General features: G+C 43.3%; 1 protein-coding gene across 1 annotated transcript in view; it reads left to right on the top strand.

Annotated features, from left to right (window-relative positions):
* Positions 1-5396: 5396 nt before the first annotated feature.
* The window catches only part of LOC104401927 (rho GTPase-activating protein 7-like), a gene marked incomplete at its 3' end in the record, with an annotated part of 10851 nt that continues 2969 nt past the window's right edge, over positions 5397-13278 (top strand). The window contains exons 1-7 of the mRNA XM_010009662.1: positions 5397-5475; positions 6979-7060; positions 7585-7648; positions 8863-10197; positions 10652-10821; positions 11420-11579; positions 12208-12406. Coding sequence (XP_010007964.1) covers positions 5397-5475; positions 6979-7060; positions 7585-7648; positions 8863-10197; positions 10652-10821; positions 11420-11579; positions 12208-12406 — 2089 coding nt within the window. The remainder of the gene's footprint in view (positions 5476-6978; positions 7061-7584; positions 7649-8862; positions 10198-10651; positions 10822-11419; positions 11580-12207; positions 12407-13278) is intronic.

The following is a 13278-nucleotide window of genomic DNA, read 5'->3' as shown; positions in this document are numbered from 1 at the left end:
TCAGGCAACACTGACAAGCCTATTAATGTGGCCTGCAAAGAAAATGCCTTTAAAATTGCCTAGGTCCCAATAACCAACATGGGAGGCTAATGGCAAGGACCTGGCTAAAGATCCTAATGTCAGCTTGGCACTCCTGGTAATCAGCTTAGGAAGTTCATGCCAAGGGGCTGGATAAAGATGCAATTAGGGTTGCCACAAAGTACTGGAATACATGGCAGTTCCCAGCTGTGATAACTGAAGAGCTGGCTGCAGTTCCAAAACACCAGCATGATAGTAGAAGAGGAATGGAAGGACAAATATCTCATCCTTTTCATTTTCCAAATATTTGTATGCACTATCTGCATGGAGTCTAAATTATCCTGGCAAAATTCCAAGCAGTAATCCTTCCCCCCTCCTTTCTTAAGTGGGTTACAAGTACAAGTAGACTTTGCTATTTTGCATTGCACAAGGGACAGCAGAATAAATATTATTTATGATCCATCTCAGCATTTGGAGAGTTTCACAGTTTTACAAGCCCCTGTCTGCTTATCCTGGCCAGTGTAAACACACTGCTTTGAACGAATTGTGTGTGAGCCTTGAGCATTGAGCAGACAGCATGTTCAGACTCTCTCTTGAAGTAAAAGAAGGTAACAAGAAAAAACAGTTCTTCCAAAGCCCATCACAGCCATAATGCAGTTCTGAACATCCTCAGGAAATCCTAGTTCTAGCACAGTGAATGCATCTTTCACTGAGTGTGTATAGAATGAAATAACATTAGCAGCTGTAAGTGATAGGGCGGTAATACAAGTGTTTATAGACCCAGGAAGATACACAGACCAGAAAGATGCAGTGGGAAACTCATCATTTTATCTTCAAATGGACCCTGAAAAAACCTTGTCGCTTCCACCACCGCCAGCACAACCAGTACCGCAGGATGTGTCACTGCTACAGGACCTACCAGCTCATGAGCAGCAGGGGGAATGCATGGCAGGGTCTGACATGTGGCTGCCAAGCACACCTGGTGCTGTTGATCCAGTGCTGAGGATGTGAGGGGGACAATGGCTGGGGACTGGTGGTGATGGGAGGACAAGGCAGCATCTCACTGTGCCGGGCACTTGGCTGTGCTGTGCCAAATGCAGCAGGTTTCAAGGTGGGGTTTTGGTGTCTGCTTGTCTCTTGCTATGGTAGGAGGGTTAGAGCCATGTGGAGAGGAAAAAAGCCTTCCTGTGTAACAGAGATTGGGAAAAGAGCAAAGCTCTTTGGCTAATTTTTTCCCTTCCAGATTGGTGTATTATGAAGTCAAAGTCACGAGGCGGTCCTGCCTTGCATGTTCTCCTGCCTGTACTCGTATGGCATGGGGAGGAGAGGCTGGATGAGTGCCTCCCAGCCGGGCATGTTTCTGCTCCTTTCTGCATGGCAGCAAGTAAGGTCCTGGAGTAACTAACGTAGGAGTGCTGCAAACAACAAGAAAACCTCTCAAACTGCTCACTGGCACAGTGATGGAAGTTGTTCAGACTTAAGCACAAATCCCTTTAGTTAATGAAGACCTGATCACCACATGATTCTGACCTGCCCAAACTGGAAAACTATTTTAGATGAGGATAGAAATAAAAGCAATGCACCTACCACATATTTTGAAAGTATTCTAAAAGATGATGTTGAAGAAGGAGAGCTCCAGGGAGACATGTCTGTGAAAGACACGACGTGGAGGCTCAGGTTTCCTACAGCTGAGCTGACCTAAGGGCTGCCAGCAACTGCGTGTCCCCTGTGTGTGCTCACTGCGGCCCTTGTCTTGCTGCTGGTGCCCATAGAGACGTGTGGCAGCTGGTTCAGAAAGCCAAAGCATCACAGGCCTGACCTTGCCAAGCAATGTGAGCTGTTTCCTGATGCATTGGCTGGCCAGGCCTGCTTTAAAAAGTACTGTTTGACACTCTTCTTTAGTTGAAGCTCGTGATTATCTTGTAAGACTGACTGGCCTGTTTCCTATTCAGCTTTTCACTGGTTTCAGTTGTTGCCTCTCCTCCCTTGGTGTTAGCAAAGTGCTGTTCTTGTGAGGAGAACATCTCAGGGAGAATGCCTAAATCTCAGCACAGATGTCTTTTCATTATTGCAAGCATTGCTGTTAACATTGATGTTCATTCTGATAGGGATTTAATACACGCTGTAGCATCTGGTTCCTAAGTACCTGATGAGTCTGGGTTTGCTCTCCAGTCTGCAAACAGAATAATGCTCACACGGGGGAACGCTGTTTCTCAGGTCTTAAGCCCAAGTGGATGAAGGAGAGGAGGTGTCAGCCAAGCTGATGTGGATTGCTGGGACTATGGAGGGAAGGAGACAGCAGGGCATGGAATAGCACCACAGTGGAGGAAATGGGGCAGCAACCCTGGAGGGTTCCCAGGGTTGTTGGAAGCATTATCGAGGCTGTTTTCAGTGGGGCTGAACTGAACCATCTTCAGCACAGAAGCTGTGTAACAGCACAGCCAGAGGATGGCACAAGCTGTGTGTACTGTTTCTCATGAACATCCGGTAGTCACCCCTTGCCCATTGCACAGCTGGCTTGGCAAGGAAATTCTGCTGCAGCTTCTAATCTGAGACAGAACATTAAGCTCTGCAGGAAATTATTTGTTTTGCATTTGCTTATTTGTGAAATCAGTTGAGAAGGAGGTGACCTGTTGAGGTTCCTCTGCTGTTTCAGTGGTGCAGAGAGCGCTCAAGAGGTCTGTTAAGAAGTTGTTGTCCTCTTTCATGACATGTAGCTCACAGGCAGATATGCTGCAATTGCAATAGTATTTTGGGGTGTTGTTCTATACTGGCTTTCTGAAGGTTCCAGTTGCTATTCAGAAAGACCTAACTTCTCTCCAAAAAGCATCTGAGCAGCTAATCTAATATCAGCCTGAATCTCCCCTAGGCAGGTATGTTAGAGTTAGCCATTAATGCTACTTACCATTATTGCTCTTTTTTTACTGCTCTGGCTTCTATTTGCAGAGCTTTAGAACCCTGTGGGGTCCCTAATGGAGAGCACTGCTGGGGTGCTTCATCTGTATCCTGCCAATACTATCATCTAGTGAGTTTTCACTCATCTCATGGAGAAAAAGCAGAGCAGTCTTGCACATCAGCACTGGGTGCAGCCCTATGGAGATCAGTTATTTCCTTTCCAGGAATTATGTCCTATTTCTTTTTTATTTAGTCCTCTCACGTTGATCATTGTCACAGTAATACAGGCTGGTCTGGGAATTCCCTTTCATCAGAGTAAAAGTCCTAGGCATCCATTATGTCTTTAGTATTCCAATTTCCAGTAGCATTGGTGGGAGGCAACAGAGATCTTTCGATAGTTAGTTTTAGCAGTGAAGTAGTCACAGCAAATCAAACGGCAAATAAATGTAGACATGCCAAGAACTTATTAGTGCTTTGTGTGTTGTCTCTTAATGCAGCAAGGGACATTGCAATGGGACTGTGCAAAGGTATGATAAAAGGTCTGAGGATTTATATTAGCAAAGAAAATGCCTCCAACTCCTGTGTCCTTGTCCTGTGGAAAAGGCCACCTCTAAGTGTTGAATGCCATGGTGTATTCATCGGAAGTGTCATTACTAGCTGCAAAATATTTTCTAGCCTGTTCTTACTTACATCCCTGCTTCTGGCTTGGTTTGCTCTAAAAGTAGAGTTTACTTCTAATGTGTTGGAAATGGGGAAGCTTCAACTGCTGCTCACTCTCCTGTCTGCGCTCAGAAAAGCTGTGCACAGGCTCAGGCTGACTAGTTCAAACTGAGATGTGGAATGAGGACAGGTTTAGCTCCTCCACAGCTGAGCTCGTTGAGTCTACTGGGTTTTTCTAAGTGAAAATCACTTGGTCTCTGTGAAGCCTTTCAGTGTTAGGCTGGTCATCCATCCTCCTGGCTCTTCTCTACAGATTCTTTTCCTTTCCTCTTCTGCTCTGTGAGTACAATGCTGGTGTTTTATCAGTCCCCTGTCTTGGTAGTCAGTAAATGCTGTGTTATGATAAAGATTATGATAAACTCTGGCACAAAGCATAGAAATAAATGTAGGCATAGTGTATATAGGCTATTGTGGGAGAAATTAGTTTCTGTTCTGCTGGTTGGGAAAGAAAAGAAAAGGAGTCATGCATCTGTTTTATGTAGAAACATTCTTATCATCCTGTGGCATCATTTTATTCTCAGATGAAAAGCCATGGTTTTGTGCAGAAAAGTCTTTGTTACAGATGGCATTGTCCAAGTTAATCAAGTGATAATGGAAATAATTTAAAGTTTAGAAGTAAAATAATAAAACCATGGAAGATCTGTAAGTGTTTTGATAAGTTTCTTCAGTCTGTTGCACTGATAACTTACAACTGAGAAGCTGGAGCAAAGCAAGCAGTGATTTTGAACAGGTGTATGTCTGAAGTGACTTGGAATCCAAATCTTTGGGTGTATATGTAAAGAAAAGAATATGTAAAGAAGCAGGTATGTTCCTCTAGCCTAGCATGCTACATTTTAAGGAGCTTTAAAAATACTTCTCTCTACTGAGCATGCTTGATTTTAAGGTAGTTTTAAAATGTTTCTTTCAAAGGAGTCTTTGCCTTTGAGTGGTGTCTGTTGTAAGGTGTGCTGGAGCACAGAAAGTGTAGCATGGGAAACGTCTCCTGTTCAGTAGACCCAGCAGTTTCTAGTGTTTGCAAAGGTTAGAGCCTGTGGCATGTACTCATGCTGGGTATGTTTATGTTTCTGAGGAATCTGGTGAGTGTTCTGTGATTCTGTGAAGTGACATTCTGCTCCTGTGGGAATGGTAAAGGATTGGCCATGGGGCTTTCTGAATTTTCACAAAACCAGCAGTTCATTCTTGACATCTGCTGTGCTGAAGTGGCTGCCAAGTTGCGTTGGTAGTTAGCAAGGAAATAAATATTGATAGACCCTAGCAACAGGTACTCCTGAGAACTCTTGTTCTGGGAACGCTTAGCCCGTGTCCAGTGTTATTAATGTTGTGATAGCATTTCAAGTTTATTTATAGGATTTGTTTGTGTCTTATCGCCATCTCTCCGAACTGGAATGCATGAATGGGCTCTGCTGTGCAAGGGCATAGACATGTGTATCATACACCCTTCTCTGGTGACTCATTTTGACATATAACAGACACTTCCCTGTCCACATCTTTGGGGTAGTTGATGTAGATCCATGTACATATGACATCTCAAGTATGTGCTCATATCTACACTCCTGTATGTTTGCTCTCTATCCTATGTTGGAATAACTACTCCAGAGCAATGTACATGTATGAGAATGTCAGGCACAAGAATTTATTTCTTTTTAGTAGTACACTAACAAAACATTCATATTCCTCTGAGAATCCACCAGATAAAACTGACTTGCTTATATTGTGAAAGCACAACCCTTGTGAGCTCTGTAAATTAACAACTTTATGTTCTCATGGCAGAAATTGAAGCTAGAGAAGCCTGCGACTGGCTGAGAGCTGCCGGGTTCCCTCAGTATGCCCAGCTGTTTGAAGGTAGGTATGACCCCAAAGACTTGTTGAGCAGCTGACACTGAATTCAAGTGGAATTGTTTGCATGAATAGTATTTCAGAACCTGACACTTTTGATGGAAGAACTGCCAAATGCTGTTGTATCTTCATGCAAACCTGTAGACAAACAGTAACCTGGTGTGTGATCTCGCAGCAGTGACATGTTAGTGTGGAGTCAGTAGAATTCTGGAAAGGAACAAACCTTTCCTGGTTATTGTTAGGCTGCAACTCCATTGAATTTCTGCTATTGTGATTTTTAGAAGCTTCTAATTTTCTCAGGCTCTTTTCCTTGGAGTGCTGGGTGTTTTTACCAACTTCCTGATTGTAACCAAACCTCATCTAAGACTCTCCAGCCTTTGGTCTTGAGCAAGATTGTTTTACTGGTGTTTTGAAAAAGAATGTTCGAAAAATCATCTTGCAATCCCAAGTTTTATGGCAGACACTTAGAAGCAGCCAGCCATTCAAACAATGCAGTTTCAGCATGTTTTCATGTTGTTAAAGCTACAAGGAGTGTTTATTACTTGTGGGGGAGACACGGGTTTGTTGAAAGCTTGTGTAATTTTCAGGCAACTCTTGTGCCTATACCCTGAAACTGTTCTTCTTTAAAATATGTTTATTGTTACAAACATTGAGTGTAACAAAAGCTAATCTATTTTAAGAGCAATTTTATCAAAGAACCACAGTTAGAAGGACTAACGGGAACTCTGCCTGCCCTCCTTCCCTCCTCCCCTGAGCACTGCAAAATTAAAACCTGGAAGTCAAGTAATAGAGCCAAATTCGAAAGCTGTATCCTATGAAACATGATGTCTTATTGAAATTATTCCTGTCTGACTGCAGCAGGTTTTATTATAGGAACTGTCAATCTTACAGTTTGGAATTGTATATTGCCATACTTCTGAAACATGGCTCCTCTGTGTTATCTTGCTGCTTATGCAGTGTCCTGACCCGACCAGGTAAATTAAGCTTAAAAAGTAACCCATGAAAATACTGATAGATCTCCCTGGTTCCCTCATCTGCAAGGCTAAATCTCTTCAGCTGGTGTATCGATTAGCTCCAAGCGCAGCATGATTTGTCAGGCTCACTACAGCTCAAAGAGCATGTGTCGTGTGCTGCATTGTACCTTGACATCAGCAAAAGCTCATGTAAAATGCTCCTAGTTTTATACTATACTGGAAAGCAGAAGGTGCAGACAACCTTCACCAAAGCAAAGAAATACTTCTGTATTTCTTGACTATAGTACCTAGTCACTGTAAGCTCCTGGGAATGCAGCAAATGCTTGTCTAGCTGTAACTAACAACAGCAAGCAGATATCTACAGTTACTCTGCCACTTGTAGTAAGGAACTGATCCTCACTTACTTGAATGACATTTGTCTGGATAAACAGTTATAAAAATGGATTTCTATTTATTTCACCTGTGATAAATGTGTCACAATTCAAAGTCTTTGCAATTAGAACTCAGATTTCTGCTTCACCTTCTTTGTTTACAGATATGCAGTTTCCTATTGATGTAAGAACTGTGAGGAAAGATCATGAATTTTTAGATGGAGATGCCATTGACTCACTATTCAGGTAAACAGTAATTATGAACCATCTTTAACACCTCCAGGCTCCATAGTTATTTGCCATTCATCTTTTCATGCCTTAGTTTTTGTCAGACTAACACGGTCACCAATGCTGCAACTGAAGGAAATCCCTTAAGCACAAACTTTAGTGTCACTGAAGTTGCTTGTTTTCAGAATTGAAAAGTAAAGGAAGCACGTGCCTGCATGTCGGCTTCAGCCAAGGTCTTAATGACATTTTACAAAGCATTAAATCATTAAAGCTCATCATGTGGTTTTTAATTAACTAGTTAATTATGGTCTTCTTCTCCAATTTTAAGATGGCAGAACTGGAACCGTGAACATCATGGGGCTGTTTTTGTTAGTTGGCACTGGTTTTGGCAAAATGTATGGAAAGCCTCTATCAGAATGTCAGTCTTTGAGAGCAGGAATCAGGACTCTGGGGTAGAATTCACAGCGTATTTGGTGCAGGTTTGTTTTCAAGAAATGAAATAGTTTCAATTTAAAATGTCTCTCTTCTATCTTGTACCCTAGACGGCTGAACACGCTGAACAAATGCGCATCACTGAAAGTGGAGATAAGATGCCAGAGGAAACAGGTATGTTTTTAAAATACAGTTCATTTTCTCGTTAAAAATGTGGTTAGCATTATATCAAAGACCTGGTTTAGAAGGTGTTTGAGAGATTCACATTTTCTGAAGTTTCTGTTCTCTTCTGTCCTACAAAGCATTTGCGTTTTCTGCTGAAAAACGTAGTGATGGAGATTGAAACGGTGTGGTGTTCATTTGTAACTTTGTGAGGGAGGTTAGGTGTGGGGTTTGAAGCAGCCTTGACACGTAATTACGGTCAATAATTGCACCAAGGCCCCACCTCAGCGTGTCTTTTGTTGCTTTCCTAAGTAGTTTCACATCATATTTAAGGCCTGAAAGTGAAATTTCACTCTTGCTGACTAAAAAAAGGATAAGAAATTAAAATCGAGAATCCAAATAGTGTCAGCCAATGTCAAATGTCCAGCCAATAGGTGTGAGCAAGGTTTTAGCTGTGCTGGTTTTGTCCTTTCCTGCAAGTACTATAGCTAAAACAGAGTTAGAGCTACATCTTGGCTGGTTAATGCCAGGATTGGAAAGCCTCTTAGATCCCATGGATTAACTGCAGGACCAGCAAGAAAATATGTCTTCTTTGGGAAAAATGTCCAGTTTTTTGGAAAGTTTCACTCTGCCATCAGGGAAGAATGGGGCAGGAGAGGGTCCACAGAGGAGACACAGGTCGTTCCTACCTCTCTAAGAGTCACTTGGAATGGGGACAGCACAAGAAGCACCTGGCGCAAGTGGCCAGTGAGGCTGAGGTCTCCAGGAGGGTGCACCAGCTATCAATGCTGCCACAGTCCCACAGCCAAAGGCTTCTTTACTTGAAAACGGGGTGAGTTTTGGTCACAGAAGCATGAAAGAGCGTTCGATTTGTTTGGCTTTAGGAAAGGCCACATAAACTCAATACAATTATCTTTCAAAACCTTTGGATTTGGCACAAAAGAGGATTTGTCATCCTCAGATCAATCCTGTCATCTTTCCCTGGGGTGAATTTATCAGATTGGTCAGCATGCTTGGGAATGATTTATCAGCATGTTTTTCAACTAACAGCACAGAACTCAGGGCAGACCCTCAGTAACTGAATGGTGACATTTCCATATGCTGCTCTCAGGGGTTTGGAGGTAGGCAGAAAATGTAAACTCCTTTTTTGTTACGTTTTTCGGTAATTTAAAGTTAGCCAAACTTTGCCCTTGAACTCTACTTTCTTTTTTTCTTTTCCTTCTAAGAGTGATGACTCTGAAGATGATGAACCTTGTGCAATAAGTAACAAATGGGCTTATGAGAGGTGCAGTCAGAGATGGTCTCGTATTGAGAGCATAGAAGGTTTCCCTGGAGAGGAAGGTGCTAGTGTGTCGGTCCCAGGCAGTCCAATACTGAAGAGCACCAGCAATGAGGATACTGCCTTTCTGGATCCTGTTGAGAAACATGATGTGTCCTCAGTTCACAGTGCTAGCAGTGGTGACAGTGACACTGTTAGCTTCCCAAAACCTTCTGAAGATGTGGAAACTAGCACGAGTTCATCAAGATGTTCCTCACTTAAGGTGGCCTCACTGGAGTCTACTTTTAGTTGTTCCCTTTCCCCCAGTGAATTTTTAAGTACCATCAGTGAGGAGAAGCTTTTGGATAAGTCACCATATAAAAAGAGGAAGAGCCTTTTAAAGAAAATGGAGAAGTTGCATTTAAGGAGCTGCAACTTAAGGAGTGGTCAGTCAAAGGCCAAACCCATAATAAGTGAACCTGTTCTTCTGGAAGGACTTAATGAAGAGAAGATGAAGATGCTGAATTGTGTAAATATTTCTGACCTCTCTGGCATCCAAATAAAGAATAATTCTTCTTTTTCTCCCAAGAGTTTCAATAGCAGCAATCAGTCTGAAAACAGCAGCACAGTGAGTGCTCAAAGTCCTGTTATAAACCCACACAGCCACTGTGAAGGAAGGGAGGTATATGCAGAGGACTTGGATTCCAGCAAGCTCTTGCTGTGGAATGATCTATCTCAGCAAAACCTCAAAAATGACATGAAGTTGCAAATGAACCAGATGTTTCAAATACCACAAGGCCATAAACCTGGCACCTTCCCCATAGCACTTACAAGCAGCTCCCTGGCTCCCGTAGATAACTCTTCCGTCAACTGGAGAACTGGGAGTTTTCATGGGTGCAGGAGGAGCCAGAGCAGAAGCAGTTCCAAGGACTCCAAAGTCCCCAGGAGTCACCTTTCCTGTGCAGATAACAGGCTGAGCATATATGACAACATGCCTACCATTGAACTTGATAATTTGGAAGCAGCACAAGCTGGTGATGATGATGTATTTTCAGAACTGAACAATGTTATAGAAGATGTCAATGGTCTCAAACAATTGGTTGCTCAGTGGACAGAGAAGTTCTCAGATGACGGGGATTCAGACTTTGCCAGTGACTCGAGCTCGTTGTTTCCCTCTTCATCTAAAGGAATCTGCCTTGAAACAGGTGGCTCAGAAGATAAGAGAGCAGAGCTCCCAGCCACTGGGGGAGAAAGCTGCTGGGAACCGGACAAAGAGACCAGTTCTGCAGGCCTGGCACATGTGGCAGGCTCTAGAAAGATCAGCAGGTCAGCCCTCATGGGTTTCCCTAGTAGAATGGCCCTTTGATTCTCTCCACTCAAAATGTAATTGCTTTTCCAGAACAAAGTACTCCCAAGGAAGTCTGTTCTGGGTAGCAGGGTCTTGCACTGCTGGTGCCAGGGATTGATGGTCTGTAGGCACTCTGGTGCCTACATCTGCTCTGACCTCTGCTGAAAGGAGGGTGCTCATAATCTGTGTGAGCATTTGCCCATTTGGGATCAGACTCTATGGCTGTCTTGATGCATTTCTTATTGAAGCACTTTGTACCTCCTCAATGAGAAGCACTTGGTTAAATGAACTCACTATGAGGTGCTTGGGAACTGCAGGTCATTTAGAGTTAGGTGCTTCACAGATGCAGGCAGAAAACTAACAGGGACAGTGGGAATAGTCCTAAGCTTAAAGAGTATTTATCCTGCAGGCACGGGAAGCAGCACTGGTCTGTGGAAGAGAGTGTGAACCTGGGAAGCCTTTCCTACGGAATGAGAACCAGTCAGCAGCCCAGCTAGCCCGAACACAAAAACTGGCTTTGCTGAAACTCACCGCCTTGATGGACAGATACTCCCCTTCCAGTAAGCAAGGCTGGAACTGGTAAGTTGTCTAATACCTGTGTGGGAAAGAGAGGATTTGATGTAAGCAAGTGGATTTCCGTGTCTGCCTGGTTTACATGTGTTCAACAGGAGGAATTTAATCCTGTTAAATCACTGGCAGTTCCAGGGTTGTTTCAATGGCTCCAGGGTTTCCTCTGCTATGGACTGTGCTTTTGCTTCTCCCTGGTGGTCATACTCTTACTGGCTTTAAAGCATGTTATATTCTCTCTAAATTTTGAGCCCTATTTGCAGAGATCCTTCACAGTGATTGCAGGACCTGAGGTGAGAGCAGCCTGGGCTGAGAATCTTGTGATAGGGATCTGCTACTTGAATATAGAAAGAAGTGAAGAAGCCTGCAGTGTCCTAGAGGGGTGGAATGTATTTCACATGAGGATGCTTTATTAAAGCTGATTTCTATTTTGAAGTAAGGAAGTCATTCCTGTAATTGCCCTTAATGATTTTCTCTTACAATGCTATGTATACAGGTAGGTATGGAGCAGAATGTGAGGTTGAAATCCTTTCCTATGCATATAACTGGAGCAGCAGGTAGAACCGTGCTGGAAAGGTGATGTGTTGCTTGCACTGGTTTTTATTTTCAGGACTATACCAAGGTTCATCAAAAAAATAAAAGCCTCTGACTACAAGGACAAGAATGTTTTTGGGGTTCCTTTACTCCTGAATGTCCAGAGAACAAGCCACCCACTGCCTAATGGCATACTCCAAGCACTGGACTATCTGAGAAGCCACTTCCTTGACCAGGTATGGACCTGAGGCAGCACAGAGCAGCTCTGTTCCAAGTGGATCCTGCTCCAGGAACCATTCTCTGCTTCCAGCTTTTGTGTAGGACTTTCTTGCCTCCCAAGGCTCTGAACAGGCAGAAAGGTGTAGGCAATACCAGTGCTGTTTCCTTCTGGGAATACCTTTAGTCCTGTATTGTACTTGTGTGCATGGCAGTGGAAGTGTGTGCTGCAGATGCTGTTTCCATAGCAGATCTGCAGGAATGGGAGTTTGTTTCCTCCAGCATGGGCATCATGTACGTTTTCTGTTGGATGAACACACACTGGTGCATCAGAAGCCTGCAGTTCTCGTGCCTGCTGAGGCATACTAATATGTGCCAATAGCGATGATTTGAAAAGTCAGAAGAGTAATTTTGATTTAAATAAAAAGCAGCAAACGTGACAATTGGTGTGTCTTTTACAGCTGGTTCTGTGGGCATCAGCCATGGTTTGCCATGTGCTGCTTCTAATGGGACAAAACTATTTTGGTGTTAGATCCCACTTCCACAGGGTCTTAGCTGTTGAAAGGAAAGTGAAGGATCAATTATTTGTCAGAGGTTTGATTCCCAATGCCTCCTCTCTTCATCTGAAATAGTTCCTTTTACCCACAGGTTGGCCTGTTCCGAAAATCCGGTGTTAAATCCAGGATTCTGTCTTTAAGAGAAATGAATGAAACCAGCCCAAACAACGTGTGTTATGAAGGACAGTCAGCATTTGATGTGGCAGATATGGTGAAGCAGTATTTCCGAGACCTTCCTGAGCCCATCTTCACCAGCAGACTCTGCGAATCCTTCCTCCACATCTACCAATGTAGGTAACAAAAGCTGTGGTTTTCCAATTCCTTTAAAACCTTAATATTCAGCTGTACAAGGCAGTGGTTGGAGCAGAATTAGTGCCATGTCCCCTGTGGTATTGGAGACAATTGAGGCATGATGTTTCTGAGGTGAGCTCATTGTGGCTCTGGGCTGAAGAGCTGCACATCTGCATCCTATGGGCCAGCTGTCTTCTAACACTCTTTTCTGTGCTTTGAGGGATGAGTGTGATACCCTATGTCACAGCAGCCTCCTAAACTGTGCTTTAAAATGGCCATTTCCTCATGCAAAATCAGGAAAGAATCTAGTTCCCTTGTTCATGGTATGAAGTGTCTCCTTGTGCAAGAAGTCATGTTATTCCTTTATTAAGGTTGCTGTGAAACAGCCCCTTTGCTTGGACATGCCAGCAGCCTTCTACTTGTGCTCCCACTGTTACTGTCCTTGAGACTCAGCCTGACAAAGAGGGAAAGGTGAAGCTGAAATCTGGCTTTGATCATAGAATTAAGCAGGTTCAGCCTCCTCCTCAAGGAATTCACTTTCCAGAAGCAGCTGGGTTGGGGAAGGAAATCACTGTGGGGGCTCATGATGATGTTGTCTGTGCTTTCTGCACGGACTAGTTTTGAGCCTGGTTTCTTTTTGCATTCACAAATCCTTTTTGTAAAGGGGTCCACAATTCCTTCGTCCAATGGACACAGAACTGTTTAATTCCATTTAATAATAAAAAAAACTGGCCACTGTCCACCTCCTGACTTGTTCTGGGATAGAAACAGCAAATGTCTGAAATCTACTCACCCATCTTCTGCCACATCTGGCATTTGGAGATAAAAAACATGCTGCTTTCATCAAGAAATGTGTTTTGTGTGTCCTACG

The sequence above is a fragment of the Nestor notabilis genome, unplaced genomic scaffold (assembly GCF_000696875.1).
Source record: "Nestor notabilis isolate BGI_N333 unplaced genomic scaffold, ASM69687v1 scaffold28222, whole genome shotgun sequence".
Classification (NCBI taxonomy): domain Eukaryota; kingdom Metazoa; phylum Chordata; class Aves; order Psittaciformes; family Psittacidae; genus Nestor; species Nestor notabilis.
The sequence above is the reverse complement of the archived record's forward strand: the minus strand, read 5'-3'. Positions and strand labels throughout refer to the sequence as shown.